Source organism: Phyllostomus hastatus, unplaced genomic scaffold, assembly GCF_019186645.2.
Source record: "Phyllostomus hastatus isolate PE091 unplaced genomic scaffold, TTU_PhHast_1.1 phas_contig_29, whole genome shotgun sequence".
In the NCBI taxonomy this organism is placed as follows: domain Eukaryota; kingdom Metazoa; phylum Chordata; class Mammalia; order Chiroptera; family Phyllostomidae; genus Phyllostomus; species Phyllostomus hastatus.
The window spans coordinates 46,869,626-46,887,051 of record NW_025333835.1 but is presented as its reverse complement, the minus strand read 5'-3'; the positions used below and the strand labels follow the sequence as shown (position 1 = coordinate 46,887,051).

General features: G+C 49.3%; 1 protein-coding gene across 8 annotated transcripts in view; it reads left to right on the top strand.

Annotated features, from left to right (window-relative positions):
* The window catches only part of POSTN (periostin), a 30,274-nt gene extending 13,597 nt beyond the window's left edge, over positions 1 to 16,677 (top strand). Inside the window, exons 11-23 of one of the 8 annotated variants that reach the window (XM_045839195.1) lie at positions 2,281 to 2,417; positions 3,021 to 3,151; positions 3,509 to 3,639; positions 3,746 to 3,848; positions 3,954 to 4,021; positions 4,702 to 4,747; positions 7,719 to 7,799; positions 10,045 to 10,134; positions 10,756 to 10,845; positions 11,474 to 11,551; positions 12,374 to 12,457; positions 14,861 to 14,902; positions 15,888 to 16,677. In XM_045839195.1, coding sequence (XP_045695151.1) covers positions 2,281 to 2,417; positions 3,021 to 3,151; positions 3,509 to 3,639; positions 3,746 to 3,848; positions 3,954 to 4,021; positions 4,702 to 4,747; positions 7,719 to 7,799; positions 10,045 to 10,134; positions 10,756 to 10,845; positions 11,474 to 11,551; positions 12,374 to 12,457; positions 14,861 to 14,902; positions 15,888 to 15,925 — 1,119 coding nt within the window. In that variant the 3' untranslated portion in view covers positions 15,926 to 16,677. The remainder of the gene's footprint in view (positions 1 to 2,280; positions 2,418 to 3,020; positions 3,152 to 3,508; positions 3,640 to 3,745; positions 3,849 to 3,953; positions 4,022 to 4,701; positions 4,748 to 7,718; positions 7,800 to 10,044; positions 10,135 to 10,755; positions 10,846 to 11,473; positions 11,552 to 12,373; positions 12,458 to 14,860; positions 14,903 to 15,887) is intronic. The other 7 variants (XM_045839196.1, XM_045839191.1, XM_045839197.1 and 4 more) reach the window with 7 other exon arrangements.
* Positions 16,678 to 17,426: the final 749 nt, after the last annotated feature.

Genomic DNA, 17,426 nt, shown 5'->3' with positions numbered 1-17,426 from the left:
TCTGACGTACGTCACTGAGCACAATACCCTCTGGGTCCACCGTGTTGTCACAAGTGGTAAAACTTCGTTCTTTTTTATGGCTCATATTCCATCGCAAAAAATTATCCACTCATCTGTTGATGGACACCTAGGTTGCTTCCCCATCTTGGCTGTTATAACTCACGCTGCCGTTAGCATGGGGATGTACACGTGTTTTTGAATTTGTTTTTGTTTTCTTCATGGAGATGAGTGAATATCTAGAAGTAGAATCACTGGGTCGCATGGTAGACCCACTTTTACCTTTTTGAGGAATCTCTGTGCTGTTTTTCGTATTGGCCGCAGCAAAATTTGCACTCCCACCAGCGGTGCACTAGCATTCCTTTTTCTCTGCACCCTCGGCTACACTTGTTGTTTGTTGACCTTTCTTTTTGCTACTGCATGTATATGACTTATTTATCTTTTGAATTAAATTCAGTCGGGGGGGACATGGGTGAATAAGGTCATGCAGGTTTGAAGCGCACACTTCCATGACGCACGATCCGTATATTGCACCGTGTGCCGCCCACCCAAAGTCAAGTCTTCTCTGTCACCAGGTATCTGACCCCCCTCACTCCCCTCACCCCCCCAATCCCCCTGGTCACCACCACACTGTCGTCTGTGTCTGTGAGTTTTTGTTTGTCGGTTGTTCTCGTTCATTTGTTGCTTCCAGTTTTATATCCCACGTATGAGTGAAATGCTGTGGTTCTTAACTCTATCTGTCTGACTTATTTCCTGTAGCGTGGCATTCTCAAGGTCTGTCCTTGTTGTCGCAAGTGGCAGTATTTCATCTTTCTTGTGGCCGAGTAGGATTCTGTTGCATAGATGCACCGGGTCTTCTTTAGCCAACCATCTGCTGAGGACACTTCGGGTGTCTCCGTGTCTTGGCCTCCGTGGATAATGCTGCAGTGAACGCAGGGGGGCACAGATCTTTGTGAATGAATGTTGTTAAATTTTGGGGGGTAGACACCCAGAAGAGAGGTTGCTGGGTGGTATGATACCTCTATTCTTAATTTTTTCAGTGTTTTGTTATAGCCAGTGGACTGGTGGGAGGTGGTGTCTCATTGTGGTTTTGACTTGCATTCGCCTGATGAGTGGTGATGTTGGACATCTTTTCATACATCTGTTGGCCATTTGCACATTGGTGTCTAGAGTTTGTTACAGTTTACAAGGTAGCTTTTATAGAGAATCAAATTTGTAGGATGGTGTTTTACCACAAGATCACAGTTTAGCAACTGAATCTCTTTTGGATGACGTTCAGGATAAGCTTTTAAAATCACATGAAGATCTTTGAACTGTATAAAATGGCCCTGATGTACTTCATCTGAGGAAAGCACTCCAGGAAATAGGGCTTGTGGAAATCACAGTGGGACCCGTGGCGCCGTGAGGCGTGGGTCCAGGAATCACTCGCAGCCCCAGCTAGAGTGTCCCACTGCAGGCCCGGTGTCACCTACAGCCGAACAGGACCCAGAAGCTCCTCACTCCGGTGCCACAGTTCCAAGGCGCACATCTTTTAAAGATTTTATTTATTTATTTATTTATTTATTTATTTATTAGAGAGGGGGAAGGGAGGGAGAAAGAGAAAGAGACTAACATCAATGTGTGGTTGCTTCTCATGTGGCCCCCACTAGGGACCTGGCCTGCAATCCAGGCATGTGCCCTGACTGGGAATCGAACCTGCGATGCTTTGGTTTGCAGCCCATGCTCAATTCACTGAGCTAGGCCAGACAGGTGCCCAAGGCGCACATTTTAAAGGGTGCAGAAAACGGGCTTCAATCTGAGTCATACAAATACCTTTATCTGTTTAAAAATACTATAAGTAAATCATTTCATTTCTAATTGATGGGATCCCACAATCGAGAAAATGTAGTAAATATGTCTGAAGACCAGAAGAGAAACCGAAGTCGGGAAACTTCTGGTTAAAGACGGTCCTGAGAGGCAACTTTCCCCAAGGGCGTTGGGGAAACGGTTGAAAGTGAGGAGGAATGGTGGAAAATGCACAAATGGGATTCTAGGAGCTTTTGTGACTCACTCACCAAACCACCCGCCTGACACACGGGGTAGCTTGACAGGTGCCGGGGAGCCTGGCGGAACGGACGTGTGTCGTCAGGGTGTGCGAGGTCTTAGAAACGGAGGAGAGGAGCTGTCTCCTCTGACTGCAGAGGTCAGCTTTCCTCGGAGGAGGGCCAGTCCAGACCTTTAGTTCGCTCCCGCAGAGGAAATTTCCCGCGAGGAAACGGAGCGTGTGTTTCTCTCGTTGGCCAGGCCGTCTGCATCGAGAACTCCTGCATGGTGAGAGGCAGCAAGCAAGGCAGGAACGGCGCCATCCACATATTCCGAGAGATCATCAAGCCGGCAGATAAGTCCCTCCACGACAGGCTGAAGCAGGACAAGCGCTTCAGGTGAGCCCGGCGGGTCTCGCCGCCCCCCCCCCGCCGCCCCGGCGTGCGGGGCGCCGGCGCGCTGTGCCACGGCATTCCGTAAAGCCTGCAGTGTCCGGTGCTGCGGAGGAGAGGGTTTAGAATAAGAGCTCGAGGAGCATGTTTTCAAAACAAAAATCTGTTCTCCGCACGGGTTTGCTTCCTGGTGCACCGTGGTATAATTCAATGAGTGGAAAAAATCAATCTTATGAGCTGAACTACTCTTTGCAAGTTGTTTATAATTAAGTTTTTAAAATGATAATATATACAGACAAAGGCTATTTTGTAGAATAGCAAGTGAAAAAAAACATGCTTTTTATTTGTTATAAAGTGTGACTTTGTCAAGGTGTGGAGGATAAAAACGGAGTTTAGGAAGTTTTAAAAAGCATTATGAACATTTAAATTATTTCCTTATGAGGAAACCCTCGGAACAGATACATGGCATTTGAAACACGTGCAAACGGACGCACAGTGTCCTCACGCTCCCTGCGACACACGGACGACCCCCGACCCCGCGCACTGCGGGCGAGCACACCGGGGCCGCGTCTGACTCTAACAAAACAAGCGTGTGTCCTCTCCGTTCAGCATCTTCCTCAGCCTTCTGGAAGCTGCGGACTTGAAGGAACTCCTGACGCAGCCCGGGGACTGGACGTTGTTCGTCCCAACCAACGACGCCTTTAAGGGGATGACGAACGAGGAGAAGGAAGTTCTGATCCGTGAGTAGGAGCGACCCCGGGTCTGCCCCGCGGTTCCGGGACCTCGTCGGGCCCCCCGCCCCGAAACGCCTCCTTCTTTTTCTTCTTGTCCGGCCTCAGTTTCCCTCGTCTTCACTCGGGCTGTGCGGAGGGTCCCTCGTTCGGGCTGTCAGTTAACTGCTTATTGTCACGTTGCTGAGCTGGGCGTTCAGCGAGGTTATTTGTTGGTGTCCACTTGGGAGGCCGGGGGCGTGAGAAGTGACAGCGTGGGAAAGGAGTTAGAGACACGTCCTGTTCTCCGTAGTCTCCAGAGCGTCCACAGGTCACAAAGAAAGACGGCGCATTGTTAAATAAATCCATTCCCCCCTGCCCCCACAGGCAACAAAAACGCCCTCCAAAACATCATCCTGTACCACCTGACTCCCGGCGTTTTCATCGGGAAGGGTTTCGAGCCTGGCGTCACCAACATCCTCAAGACCACGCAAGGCAGCAAAATCTACCTGAAAGGAGTGAGTGCCCCGGGCGGAGTGCCTGGGCCCGTTCGCCCACCGCCCGCCTCCCGTGGGGCTCCCTTTCCATTCACCCCCGCGCCGGCCTTGCCCCCTGTCGCCGCAGGTGAATGACACACTGCTGGTGAACGAGCTGAAATCCAAGGAGTCCGACATCATGACCACGAACGGCGTCATCCACGTGGTGGATAAGCTTCTCTACCCGGCAGGTGGGTGACCCCTGAACCCCTGAACAGGCTCGGTCCGTTTCCGGCAGAAACCTAGATGCTTGCTTCACACGTTCTCACTGACATTTTTCGATGTTCCCTCCACAGACACCCCTATTGGCAACGACCAGCTGCTGGACATACTCAACAAGCTGGTCAAATACATCCAGATTAAGGTACGAAACGTGGCTGGGTTGACTGGCACCGTGTGGAGCATGAGAGACCGGAAGCACGTGCAGGACGAGAGGACGGGCACTGGGCTCGGACGGCTCTCGGCGGGGTCTGCACCCCCGCAGGGAGGCGGCACAGAGCTTTACGGGTTCACTCAACAAACACCTGCGGAAGCCTGCTTGGGGCCAGGCAGCGTGCTGAACGTCACGCGAAGTGGAAGTTGAATCGGATAGGGCTCTGTTGCCAAAAAGGCTGACAGTCCAGTGGGACAGATAAGACACGGACATAGACAAATACAATTTACCTCTCCTCAATTGTCTTTGCTACTGATTATAAGAATCAGATAAAGTACTAGTTGCCACGAATCACAAGAGGTAAAGGCAAAGGGATATGTTGCCTCTTTACATTTGTAGGGTCCAAGGGCCAGAAAACAGGGGGGTATTATTTCATAAATCCATTCAGCTTGGGATGCACAGTTCTTTACGTTTTCGTGGGAACAAGTCCAGCAATTTTTAGGCCCGCCCCTCCTAGCGGGAAACCGGAAGCTGATTCGCAGGAAGACTTCTTCCCTGTCCCGTGTCCTGAAAGCTTCCCTTGGCTGGCTTTAGCAAGCATTAAAGCAGTGGATGATTTTGTCACCAAACCACCACCTTTCCTGTTACTAACTCTGGGCATTTATTTTCAGTTCGTCCGCGGCAGCACCTTCAAAGAAATCCCCATGACTGTCTACAGTAAGTACACAGTGACTATTTATCTGTCGCATACAAGAAAAAAAAATTTTTTTTTTAAAGTAATGTTTGGTATCTACACGTGGAGACTGTTGATAATCTGGCACGTAGGATTCCAAACAATGGCAACTTCAACCCCACCTGAAACAGGACTCCGGGTCCAAACGGCCTCTCCGCCCGAGCCCTCTCCGCCCCAGCCAGTCCGTCCGGCTCCACTTGGGCGCGCGCCCCAAAGCAGGAGCAATGGGACACGGGACGGGCGGTAAAACGCACCCGCGAGCCCGGCAGAGCGGCTGAAAGAGCCCCGCAGCCGTGAGAGGGCAGGGACAGCTGAGAGGCACCGCCGCGCTGTCTGAGGGCGCAGCCGGGTGGGCGGGCACAGAAATGATGTCGCCGCAGGCTTTCTCGCCCCCTCCAGCCCCCAACCCCCCCCAAGGCAGGGCGGGCACAGTGGGCCAAAGACCCCCAGGGTGGATGAGCTGGTGGTTAAAAACCCCTCTCCACCTGAAATTGGACGGAGGAGTGAAAAGCTGGCCAGGTGGTAAGCGTCAGCTCTCTAGACCGGAGGTTTTTTCAGCCCCGACTCTGCCAGATTATCAAAGCCAGACCTCCACCAGACGAGGGGAAGGGGCGCCTCCTTCTCACGGACGTGCCTCGTACTTCTGTTCAGTGGGGTGCTCTTCCTTCGTCCTCTTTCCTTTCTTTCTTTCCTGTCGCTCTCAAAGCAGGATTTCTTCTCCTTTTGTTTTGACTCCACAAAGAGACACTCAAAATGTTACAGCAGCTCACACATGACTGCAGTTCCCCCATTTTTCCTGGGTACAAATTTATTCCGTTTTATACCGCGAGCAGCGGCCATTTAACGGAGAAAAATCTCCCATGAGACTCGCCCTGGATGCGGGAAAGAGGAGCAGACAGGGCGAGGAGTGAAACCAGTGCCTGCCCCTCGCGCTGATTTCCGTTACTAAGAATAATAAGCACAAACCCAGCATCCAGCCAGCCCCGCCCTGTTTAAAGACTCAGTCGGAGCGGCTCTGGCTCAGCGCGGCGTAAGTGTCAGTCTGGAAGCACTCAGAGTCGTTGGGGCGCGCGTCCTAGGAGACGGAAGCTCCCTTACGGGCTCTGTCCGTCGGAGAGGGAGTGTGCTGTCTGTCTCCGCTGAGTGTGCAGGTATAGCCGCCCCACCCGCATCGCTCCGCTCGTCCCACTTCGTGCAGGGGACGTGCACCCCTGGCCACCTCTGTCCGCGCCCTGTTTGGCTTGCACTGCGCCAGCACCTGTCACTGCGCCAGCACCTGTCACTTGTCCCTTGTCCTCGGCTGGGCTGCGCCCGGGGCCTCACTCACAGAGGACGTCGCACTGGATGAATTGATGCCGGTGCAGTGGGTGTCGCCTCCCTGCTCAGAGCGACAGGGAGACAGGTCTGAGGTTCACACGATGATGCCGGATGCTCCCTTCGCCTCGCCCCGACGGGGATGCTGTGTCTAGATGTGTTCTTTAAACAGAGGCAGAGACTAACGACACCCAAGATTTCATTCCATGTCTTTATTGACTGGTCTAGAACATTTCTTTAATTTCCTTGCTACCTATTCTTGTCCCCCCAATGCCATACATTTAAAACATTCTTTGTGGGGGGATTTTCTCAGCTGCATGGCCAAACACGTAACATTTGCCGTGAAGAGGAAGGAAATCACTATTGAATCCCCAGTGCGTGACCTGTCAAAACTGTTTCTGTCTCCCGAAAAGCAGGATTGAAACAAAACTAACACCCAACCAAACACCCTACACTTCAAACTCCTTACCCTGAAGTAGACATGGACGATACGAGGAGTTACCCCGTTTTGATAGCGGCGGCGGCTCTGAGCGCTGGACCTGACCTTCAGGGGCAGGTTGGTCTGGGGTGAGACCGCCTGGGACACCAGGCCATGGACACGCAGGTTGGAGGTGCCTTAGCGCTCTGTACCTTGAGATTCCAAGATAGAAAACCTGAAATAAGTGAACCACGGCCACACGCCAGGCCTAGAACCCATCTTAACTCACACGCTGACACAGCTGAACGTCTCAGAAACCCGAGGTGAGCGAGTGATAGGGACCCGAGCTGGGCTGACACGTCCCTCTAACACGTCCGTCCGTACAACCTCGGGCAGCCGTGGGGCAGCCTGTGCTCTGCTGGCGCCGTCTTTAAAGCACTTGGAAGTGACCAAGAGCCAGTAGCTCTGCTTAGACGGCCCCATTTCTGTTTAATCTGCACGAGCAAAAGCCAACCACATGGCTGGCTGCTATCTTAGGTGGGCGGATGACCTACATTCAGAATACATGCCTTTAAGTTAACAAAAAAAAAAAAGATGATGATGCTAAGGCTACAAACGAAAGACCAACTGTAGCTTAAATTATTCATCACAGTGTGTTTGTGCCTAGAGCCCGTATCTGGCTGGCTGAGATTTATTTTTACTGTTCAGGATACTGAACTGTTTTTCATGTTTTTCCTCTCTAGATGACTGTTGTAAAGTGCATGAAAAATATTTTCTTTTTCTTCTATTTTTTCCTACTTGAGAAAGAACCCTGCAATGCAATTTGAGATACGATGAATTGCATGACATTAATCGTGTTTGTTTGTCTTCTGTTGCTATGCAGCCAGTATTTTCCAGAAGTGCACACGAAGGTAAAGAGCTCTAGGGGTGCGGCTCGAGGCGGTAGATTTCTAGGTAGCATTCCGCACTTAGCGAGTCTTTGTTCCCCGGAAGCAGATCCGAGTCACTGGACCTCAGGGAGCCCCCACCTGGACCCGAGAAGATACTCCTAGATAATGCACCACGAGTGTTCCCTGCATCCGCTGCCTGAACACATTACCGTATATGACACCTCAGTTCCCAGTAAACACACACACACACACACACACACACGAAGACAATTTTGTTCAGGTTTTTTTTTTCTTATGTAAACATCATTTATGTTCCACTTTCTATGCTTTCAGCAACTAAAATTATAACCAAAGTTGTGGAACCAAAAATTAAAGTGATTGAAGGCAGTCTTCAGCCTATTATCAAAACTGAAGGTAAAAATCAATGTTGCACATGGTTCCTTTGACTGGGAAAAACGCCATGTCATGGGCTGATTTCTACGAATGTATCTCCGTTCTTTTTGGAACTAACACGCTGAGTGTTTCCCCGCCGACGGCATGCCTACGTCGTGGAGGAATGCGGCATGCAGAGTCCCTGGCAGCGCAGATGGGGCCACTCTAACACTTTCAGTACATTTGCTTGTTCTGTACCCAGGAAGCCCGGTGGCTTCCCACGAACCCGATTGGCTGCTGCGGTGGCCCCGGGGCCCAGCTGCTCAGGAAAGAGGCCAATCCCGAGCGTTTCTGCTGCGGTCGGTCCCCTTCAGAGAGGGACCGTGGCCGTGTCTCCCACCCCGACGTGGGTCTCTTGTCCTGTTGCTACAAGAAGCTCTTACGAAGAGCGCGGGTGTTTTGCACCCAACTGCTTAACAGAGCGCAGCAGCTGCGCACTGACGAGAGCTTTTAAAGCTGCGACCGCCCAGCGCATGCTCTGAAGTCAGACAGGCAGAAACGGAGGAGGGAGTCGGTAGCTGGGGCAGTGAGCCCAGGCTTAGAAACCGCCAGCCCAGCCCCGACTGTGTCTGTGGGCACAGACGTATTCCCACAGACCGGACGTCTCTTTAGTCCAGCCCCACGGTGCAGTGGGTTAGCCGTGCCTCCTGATGTTCCCGCCCGGCACGGCCCACACACGCTTCTCGCCCACCCCCACGCCCACGCCCGCCATGCTCGACACCGGGGACGCCACCTTCCTGCACGTGCTTTTGTCGGGTCTCAGAAACTCTCATCTCTGCGTGTAAACACCTTAATACGGTGACTGGCCGACAGCTCGGTGGCCGTCGGTCACCGGCCAGCTCTAAAAACATCCCTGGCGTTTCCTCCTTCTCGTTGTTGCGGTTTTTGCGGATTCACTGAGTTCGTACTAAATAGGCGAGGCTGCAGGGCACAATTGTGAGATGCTGCTTATTTTTTAAAAAAAGATATTTAACCACATTCTTGCCTGAAGGGTAACTCAGCGGCCACTCAACTCAGCACAGGCCGATCGCGCAGTTCCGGGGCCTCGGCTCTCCGGAGGCTGGGGGTCCAAACGAAAATCCATTTTTTTTTTTTGATGAAAGGCCTTGCCTTCTTAGAGCTTAACTATAGAGGAAATTTTGAAATATCAGTTTAGGTTCTTCTAGAGGAATGTTAATTTGGATCATTTATTCCCTAGTTTCCTATGCTTACACTTTGTGAGCAGACTTTCCTTTTGAAACATCAACACCGCAAACACCTTGGCCATCCGTTTTCACACTCAGCATCCCTTCCCACAGATCAAAGAGCACGGTGTGGAGTATTTCTTGCTTGAAAGAATCGTATTTTTGTTTTCATTAGTCTAAATTGTTTTAGACTGTTTAATTCTGGGTGATTGGCAGTTTCTGAGCAGGCAGGCCTCTCCAGGATAAACACACGCACTGCCTTCCGCCGCCGGAGGCCGTCGCAGTACGAGTTAAATGTACTGAACCGTACTTCCCTTCCCCTCCGTGGAACGGTCTCGGTTAACTCATGTTGTAGTCAGCTTCCTAACATCCAAAATGATTTTCTGTGGGAGCGAAATCATTTTGCCAGTCAAATGTAACGCGTTTAACGTTCGCATTTGAAGGGACTGCCTGTTACTTAGTAAATGTTTTGCATCATTTGCATGTGGAAGGTAAGTACTCAAATTCATTTCCCCCATGAAACCTGAAATCCAGTATCTTAAATTTAGGTATAAAATTGGGACTTTTAAATGTTCAATCTTATGCCCGCGAAATTAAGACGTGTAAGATACTGAGTAATTAAAATTAAATTATAATTTTAGTAAGGGAGGAGTAATGGACAGTCTCAGAACGGTAGAGAGAGACCCACTCGAGCTGTCATTACAGGAGCGCAAATCTGTACCTACTGTGTGACTGATGAAGTATAGCCACGCGTATTTTGTGTGATCATAATTCACAGCCGTGAATGAGTGGCTGGATTTACACCTCAATTCAAATGCTAACGAAGGAGACAGTAATTTTAGTAGAACCCCCAAAAGCTGCATCATTTTTTTCCCCATAAACGTTGCCTACTTTGAAGACCATGGGGAATGTTTGAAACTGCACTCCTAAAGCCCGAGACCGCTTTCGGTCTGAGTAGCATCCCCGCAGAACCACACTCCGCATTCGGGCACACCGAAAGGACCGCCTTAACCCTTGATTTGTCCCCCACAACCATGTCGCAGGACCCACCGTAACCCAGGTGAGCCTCGACGGGGACCCCGAGTTCAGGCTGATTAAAGAAGGCGAAGCGGTAACGGAGATCATCCATGGAGGTGTGTTGTGCAGGACTCCTAGCTGAAAGTAGCGTTGGTTTAAATCCATTCCACGCCCGACGTTTTCCCTTGCCTTCGGTTCTGCATAAATTGTGGGGTACCTTTCTCCGTTGCGGGTTCTTATGAGCCTGTCCAATGAAATACAGTTGACCTTCAGTGGGGCTGGTGGGAACTCCTTTAACCAGGCTAAGTCACCGGGCCCAGGAAAACTGCCATCGTCTCTGCATGCGCAGTCACGATGGTGGACTATAATGATGACAATCATGTCAGCACAAGGACATGCTGGACTTAGAAGAAAGCGTGGCCATCAGTGCTAGAGTAACAAGGAAGCCCCTTTGGGATGATCACAGGACCCCTCCCTGGATTCTCCCTGGCTGCTCGGCCCCCGGGGGGTCAGGACACACACGTGACCTGGAGCGTTAGCGCCAGCTGACCTTGACCTCCCCCCGGGAGTCAGGACACGGTGACTAGCATGTAGACCTCTGCTGATCGGAATGTATTCCAGTTAGATCCTAAATGGTATTGTCTAGAGAGAGACATTTTCTCATGAAAACATCTAGCTGTGGCCGTTTAGCCACCGTAGGGGGCAAATGAAACACATTTTTCCTCCCCTACTTTCAGAGCCAATTATTAAAAAATACACCAAAATCATTGATGGAGTGCCCATGGAAATAACCGAAAAGGAGACGAGGGAAGAGCGGATCATTACAGGTAATCTCTAACTCCTCACGTAGGCCCACCGGCGTGCTTGGGCTCTAAAGACCGAACTAGGGCGGTTACCGAGGTAACTTTCTTTCTTTCCTGGAGGATATAATATTATTCTAATCCTGTAATCGGTGTTCTTCCTCCGAGTTGGAAACTCATAGACAACTCTAGAAGCGTTTGTTTTTATTACGTGTATCATACGCATGGTATAGAATACACTATTGTGTCCTAGGATCAAAACCGTTTCCTCCTTCGGTTTTCTGTTCATCCTCAATGTCTACACATCCACGCACCAACGTAGAGGCAAGTTCGTATAAAACCACTCATTTCAGGGAACCTTGGCGTCTAGTCCCCCAGCAATAGACTAGCCTGAAATTCAGAATACAGCGATTCCATAAATATTTGTTTAAACGAGCAATCAGCAACTGTGGCCCATGCCACCTGCTTACGCGGTAAAGCTGTGTCGGCGTGAGGAGTGTCCACCCCTGTATCCGACGTCCATGGCTGTCTTCACGCCACAGCGACAAAGCTGAATGTCGCCACACGGGCCGCGTCGCCTGAAAGGCTTCCCGTCGGGCTCTTCACAGAGGACGTCTGCCTGCCCGCTTCAGATCTTTTTTTGTCTTTTCTCTAGGCCCCGAAATAAAGTATACCAGGATCACGGCTGGTGGTGGGGAAACAGAAGAAACGCTGAAGAAGTTGTTGCAAGAAGGTGAGCACTCTAAAAAACTGAGAATGTGGCTTTCCCTCAGCTCTCAGTATCAGTGTCTACATAGTCTCTGAGACCTCGTGCATGTTCCCTGCTCTCTGTCGTTTCTCTGTTTACGTTCCATAGCAACGCGAGGGAAAAATATAAACATACGGAATGGAAGTTCAGTGAAAGTCGTGTTGATCGTTAGGTTACATACACAAGGTCCAGCACACATAGTGCCCCTTCTCTATTACATAAAATCTTATCATTCAAAATCATAAGCATGTGATTCTGTGACGTAACACTATCACACTCCAGCACGCCGTATGACATTTTAAGTCTCGCTGTCCATCTCCTGGGAGACGTTCACATACCCGACCAACCACACGCCACGGCGTCACTTCTGTCAGACCCTGTGTTTGCTGGGCGTTGTTCAACGGCTTTACGAGACAATTGGCTTATCAGAAAACAGCGCTAGCCCTGGCCAGGTGGCTCAGTAGGTGGGAGCATCATCCTGTACCCCAAAAGGCTGCGGGGTTAACCCCTGGGCGGGGCACAAGTCAGAGGCAGTCGATCAGCATTTCTCTATCAAAGCAATGTCTCTCTCCCTCTCCCCAACTCCCTCTGTCTCTCTCTTTCTTTCCCTTCCCCACTGCTCCCTCCCTCCGTCCCTAAAACCGATAAACATATCCTCGGGTGAGGATTTTTTAAAAAGCACTCGACACTGAGAAAGAACCAGGTCCCGAAGTCGTTGCTGGGCAGGTGTGCGGTACATCATCACATCGCGTCTCCTGTCTTTTTGTTACATAAACCAATTTCTGCTGTAAACGTATATCCTCTCAGAGGTCACCAAAGTCACCAAACTCATTGAAGGGGGTGATGGCCACTTATTTGAAGATGAAGAAATTAAAAGACTGCTTCAGGGAGGTTAGTAAAAGGGAGACAACTAACCTGTTAACAGGTCTGGTGACCGAGTTCTTCAACTTTTTAAAGACTGAGCATTCGTGATTTCTTTTTACGCTGGTATCCTGTGTTGTCTTAATGGATGGATTAGTTCGGCGGCAGCTTCATTGATATGTATACAGAAATGATTAGTAATTTGAGCAGTCTTTAAAAAGTATGGCGTCAGCCTTGGGGAGCACTGAATATTTTTTGCTTTGGTGCCCAAATTGTAAGGATATTCTAAGTATGTGCAAGGGGAAAACTTTTTAAGCTGGTAATGATTTAAACAAACCCAAATTGACACACTTTTTATATTTTTCAAAAATGTATTCACTGCCCCCACAACAATAATAAAAGGCATGTTTATGGAATCTTTAAGCTCCTAGATCTAGAAAAAAATGATGCATTTATTAATTTTCTGTTCTTGGGCATCAGTATGTGTTTCTTCTAACACTTCGAGTGATAATGTAGACCTGGAGTTGCCCATTGTTTTGCATATGAAATTAATCTTGAAGTATGGAATGTTCTCTGGAATGTTCTGATTGTGGCATTAAAAGGACCTTCTTTTAAATGCAAAAGAGAAAAAAAAGAATTCAAAATCTTATGCAAACTCTAAATGCCCATTATTTGAAGAAACAGTAAATGTTATAAATACAATTTGGATAATTTTTATTTGAATAAATGAATTTCTAGTTTGTTTTATTAATGACATAACTATTTAAATGGCATGTTCTTTTAGAAAAACAAGTATTTAAATTACATAGAAGAATTAAATGTTCTTCTTTCATATACTATGAATTGAGATAACACAAAGTTTAGTATTTATCCAAAGTCTCATCCAGATGGTTTTTCTACTTAAAATTTTAAAAACGGTATCACTCTGTATCACAAAAATAGAAAAAATAATTTATATTTTCTTGGGACCATGTATAACCACTGTTTCTTGACTCCTTATTTTACACGGAGAAAATATCTTGCACAGTGTTTCAGCTGTTCATCGGTAGTAACCATAAGTAATTTTTATTCAGCCGATGATTGAATTTCCCACAGCAGAAAGATGTGTGTCTGAAATCTGCAAGATTTCCTTCCGAACTGCGGGGAGTGTTTGACCAGCCAAAGCTCCAACGGAACCGAAGGTTTTAATACAGAATTCACTTATCTACCTCCAAATGCTTAATACTCTGTGAAAAAATATGAATTTCAGGGAAGAGGTGAAAAACGTCATGAAGATTAAATTGAATTCTTTTTTTTTAGTCCTTGCCACATTAAGCAGCTTTGTAGAACAGAAGTAGTGCTTTTTAGAGAATGCATTGGTTAGTAGCTAAAGCTGTGTCTATTGCTTTAACTTATTTAAGCTTGAACTTCAGGTGGGTATGTTTTCTTCCCGTGAATAAACTCCCGTTCACAAGTCCGTGATAAACAACGAACCAAGTACTTAAGAATCGCTTCAGCCGAGAGAAGACGATAAACCTGCTACGAGCTAAGAATATGATCTTCTGGTTTTAGCTACTAGATTCTCCCTAAACGTGTTTCTGTTCGGCGCACAGATGGGTCCCTTCGGTTCCCGGCATCCCGTTTCTCTGTGAATCTACAAGCATCGCCTTTCACACCGCCACACCTTGAGTTTTTATCAAACGTTTCCAAGGCCTTTCTGCTTAGCAGTGTGGTCAGGGTAGCGACGCGTGTCCAGACATGGGCTGGACGTGTTAGCACGGTCTCCATCCCTGAGATGCTTCTTGCACCAGCCCCGAGCCACGTGCCTTCTGGCCTAGAGCTCAGCACACGCTGATTTACAGAGAGGTTGATGTGCATACAGATCACATCATCAAGGGTGACCGTTCTGCCTTTGAGAGCACAGACAGTTGACCCCTGTCCCAGCTACGGCTTTATCTCCAAGCCCGGGGTTCTCCATCAGAACGGCTTGCACTGTGGTTCATCCGGTGCCCTGTGATGAGCCGACTGCGTCGCTCAGTCAGTGGAGTCACGACGCAGCGGTCCTTCTGGCGCCAACGTCGTCATTTGTCACTCAGGGGCTTCGGCGCCCTTAGCTAAAACATGTCCTCACAAAATGCATCAAGAGATTTATGCTCATCTCAGGCAGAACTGCGTTTACTAAAACTACTGAAGTGATTAAGGAAGGGTATGGAGAAAGGAACCGGAAAAAGCCACGGAGGTTTCTCTGGAACCTCCAGGCTTGGGAACAAGTTTCTGGCCCGCCTGTCCCCGGTGCAGCAGCCCCCCCGGGGACGCCATGCCCTGCTCCCAAAGAGAACCTACGCTGCTCTGTGCTGTTTATGCAGAACTTCCCGCTTTTCCACTTAGCTGTGGTCTCCTGTGTGATGTCAGCCACCATGTCCAGGTTTGCTAACTACGACTGTTTGCTTTTAGACACACCTGTGAGGAAGGCACAAGCCAACAGAAGAGTTCAAGGTAAGTGTGCTGACTGTGGCGATGTGTGTGTGTGGGGGTGGGGGGCGTGTGTTGACGTGTCGAGAAAAGACGAGTGCTGGGTGTCTTTTGTAGACTTGGTTGTCGGTCAGAGAGAAAGGTTAGCCTGGGTGGCGACAGAGTACTTGGGTGGCAAGAAGAAAGTGAAGTGTTCACGTTCTTCACTGTGGGTAAAACACAAGCACAGTGAGTATCAAGAAGAAGGCAGTCCTTCTCATGTGAAGTGCGAGGTGCATTAAACCTTGAGGAACACTCAAGGCGAGTCAGTGTGAAAACACGCCCTCGCGTGTCGGAGCCGAGCGGACGGCAGCACAGGAGGGGCCGGGCGCTCCGCCCCTGGCTGCTGGGCCGGGTCTGCAGCGCGAAGCCGGGCACTGCGCATGTGCGGGAGGCCGCTGCGGCGAGAGTCCGCGGATAGAGGGTGTAGGTCCCACGCCTGTGCCTGTCGCCCGTGCACTGTGATGCCCGTCCTAACGACGTCTGTGTGCGTTTTCCGAACTTCTAATCAGGTTACCTCACATTCCGACACGTTCAAAAATCAAAGCTCCTCCTTGTGGACCTTAGAACAAATGACAAATTTGGAACTTCTAAAAGAATTCCATCCCGATAGTCTAAAGGAGTTGCGAGTCTTAGACATGCGTTATGGGCATATCTGATTGGAAACGAATCCAAAACAGACATTGGAAATTGAGCAGTGAATTTTTAGTAAAGAATTTATCAGGAATTCAAGTTTTCTAAAGAACCGAAATGACCGCTTTAAATGATCATTTTCATATACCTTTAAGCAGAGGATATCCTTGATTTCGTCATCATCAATGGAGGATATTATTAAGAAAGTATAATCTGAAGTCTGTCGCAGTAAGAGATACGGTGTTTTATAGATAAAGTAACGCATGGAATAGCCTACTGTCAACCTCGGCAGGTTCATTGCTTATGCAATCTGACGTCCTCCCTCCTCCCTCCTCAGGGTCCAGAAGGCGGTCCAGGGAAGAAGATTCTCATTGAGAACCCAGACCGGACGACAGCGTTTCCACAGCCCTGCCCCCCCGGCCCTACAGGAAGACGACAAGCGAGCGCCCCCGCGACTTCAGGAAACGCACCAGCACCCCCAAAAAGCAGCCACTGAACAGTGCCAAATAAACACAAACTTAGTTTCTGTTTGAATAGAGAACAGGAGGGAAATTGTGGGTTAGCCTCCTGTGGGTGGGAACGGAGAGAATCAGAACACATTTCAGACTTTTACAGCTTGACATTGGAAGTTCTGGCCGACCTGGCGATCCATCAGAGAAAACCCCACCACCGGCCTCCGTACAATTCAACCCTCGAGTGCCGTGCCGCGTTCCCCTCCGGAAGACGGAGCCTTGAACTGACTGAGTGGGTAGAAAAAATGCAGGCAATCAGCCCCCCCCACCCCCAATGGAAAGCTAAGCTATGGAAAAGGGTGCTCAGGTCAAAAAAAAAAATACAACTTTTACATCAAAAGGTTTTGCACATTTCTAATGCAATGTGGGTTTACCGGTAAATTATGTTACTTCTACAACTCATTTTGTACTCTTGAATGTTTGTCATATGCTTACTGCAATGCCTATTTTTTATCTCAGACATTTCCCTAAGACTGTTTTTCGGGTATAAAGAGAATTACTCCAAATTTGGTAATTCACAAAACTCTAGGTCTAAGTTAATAAGTGGATTGAACATGGGAACAGGACTTTATACCTCTTTTTATATCAAATACTCATTAAAGGAAGTTGAATAAAGTTAGCGTTTCTTGAATTTTTAAAATGACTGTGTTGAAAGAGAATCATTAGACGATAAGGCAATTAATAAACGTGAACAACTGTGTACCTAATACCACCCCAGACCAGTGTGAAGCTGTCAATCAAGATCTACGGGTGATTAGCTGACGTCTTCCAAGGGTAGAGACTAACCATCCGTTACCCGCCATGCACCATGGCCTCTGATCAGCACCAACAAGCACAAACACATCGACTAATGTTTCCTAAGACTGGGCTGGACGCTGGGGGGCCACAGAGACGCCGGAGCTGAGGCTGGAGGGAGGCCAGAGTCCACTGCACGGCCACGAAGGGGAGGGGGATGTCGGCCGAGAGCGGGAAAGGTACCGGGTGGATCTGGCGGGTCTCCACAAGGGCCGTCCTTGCTGGGATGGGTTGACCCGAGGGTGCTCAGGAAACAGAACTCACGCCGCAGAAACCTGTGACTGTGCAATAAAACTTTGCCGTGCGTTGGAAGGCAGTCAGGGAGGCCGTGCCCCGGAGGGAGGCCTGCTGGGAGGAGGTGCCACCTTGTCTGCGCTTGCCCAGCCTGGGTCAGAGGCCCCAGCTGAGGTGCCCCTGCAGGACCCGGAAGACTTTGGGGGTAACAGCAGGTACTGGTTCTTCATCAGGGAACGACTGGGGTGGAGAAGCAGTAGGACACACTCCTGACAGCGCTGCTCGGTGGGGACGTGTCTGAGAGCCTTGGTGCTCCGGGGTGCTTCCTAGTCTGG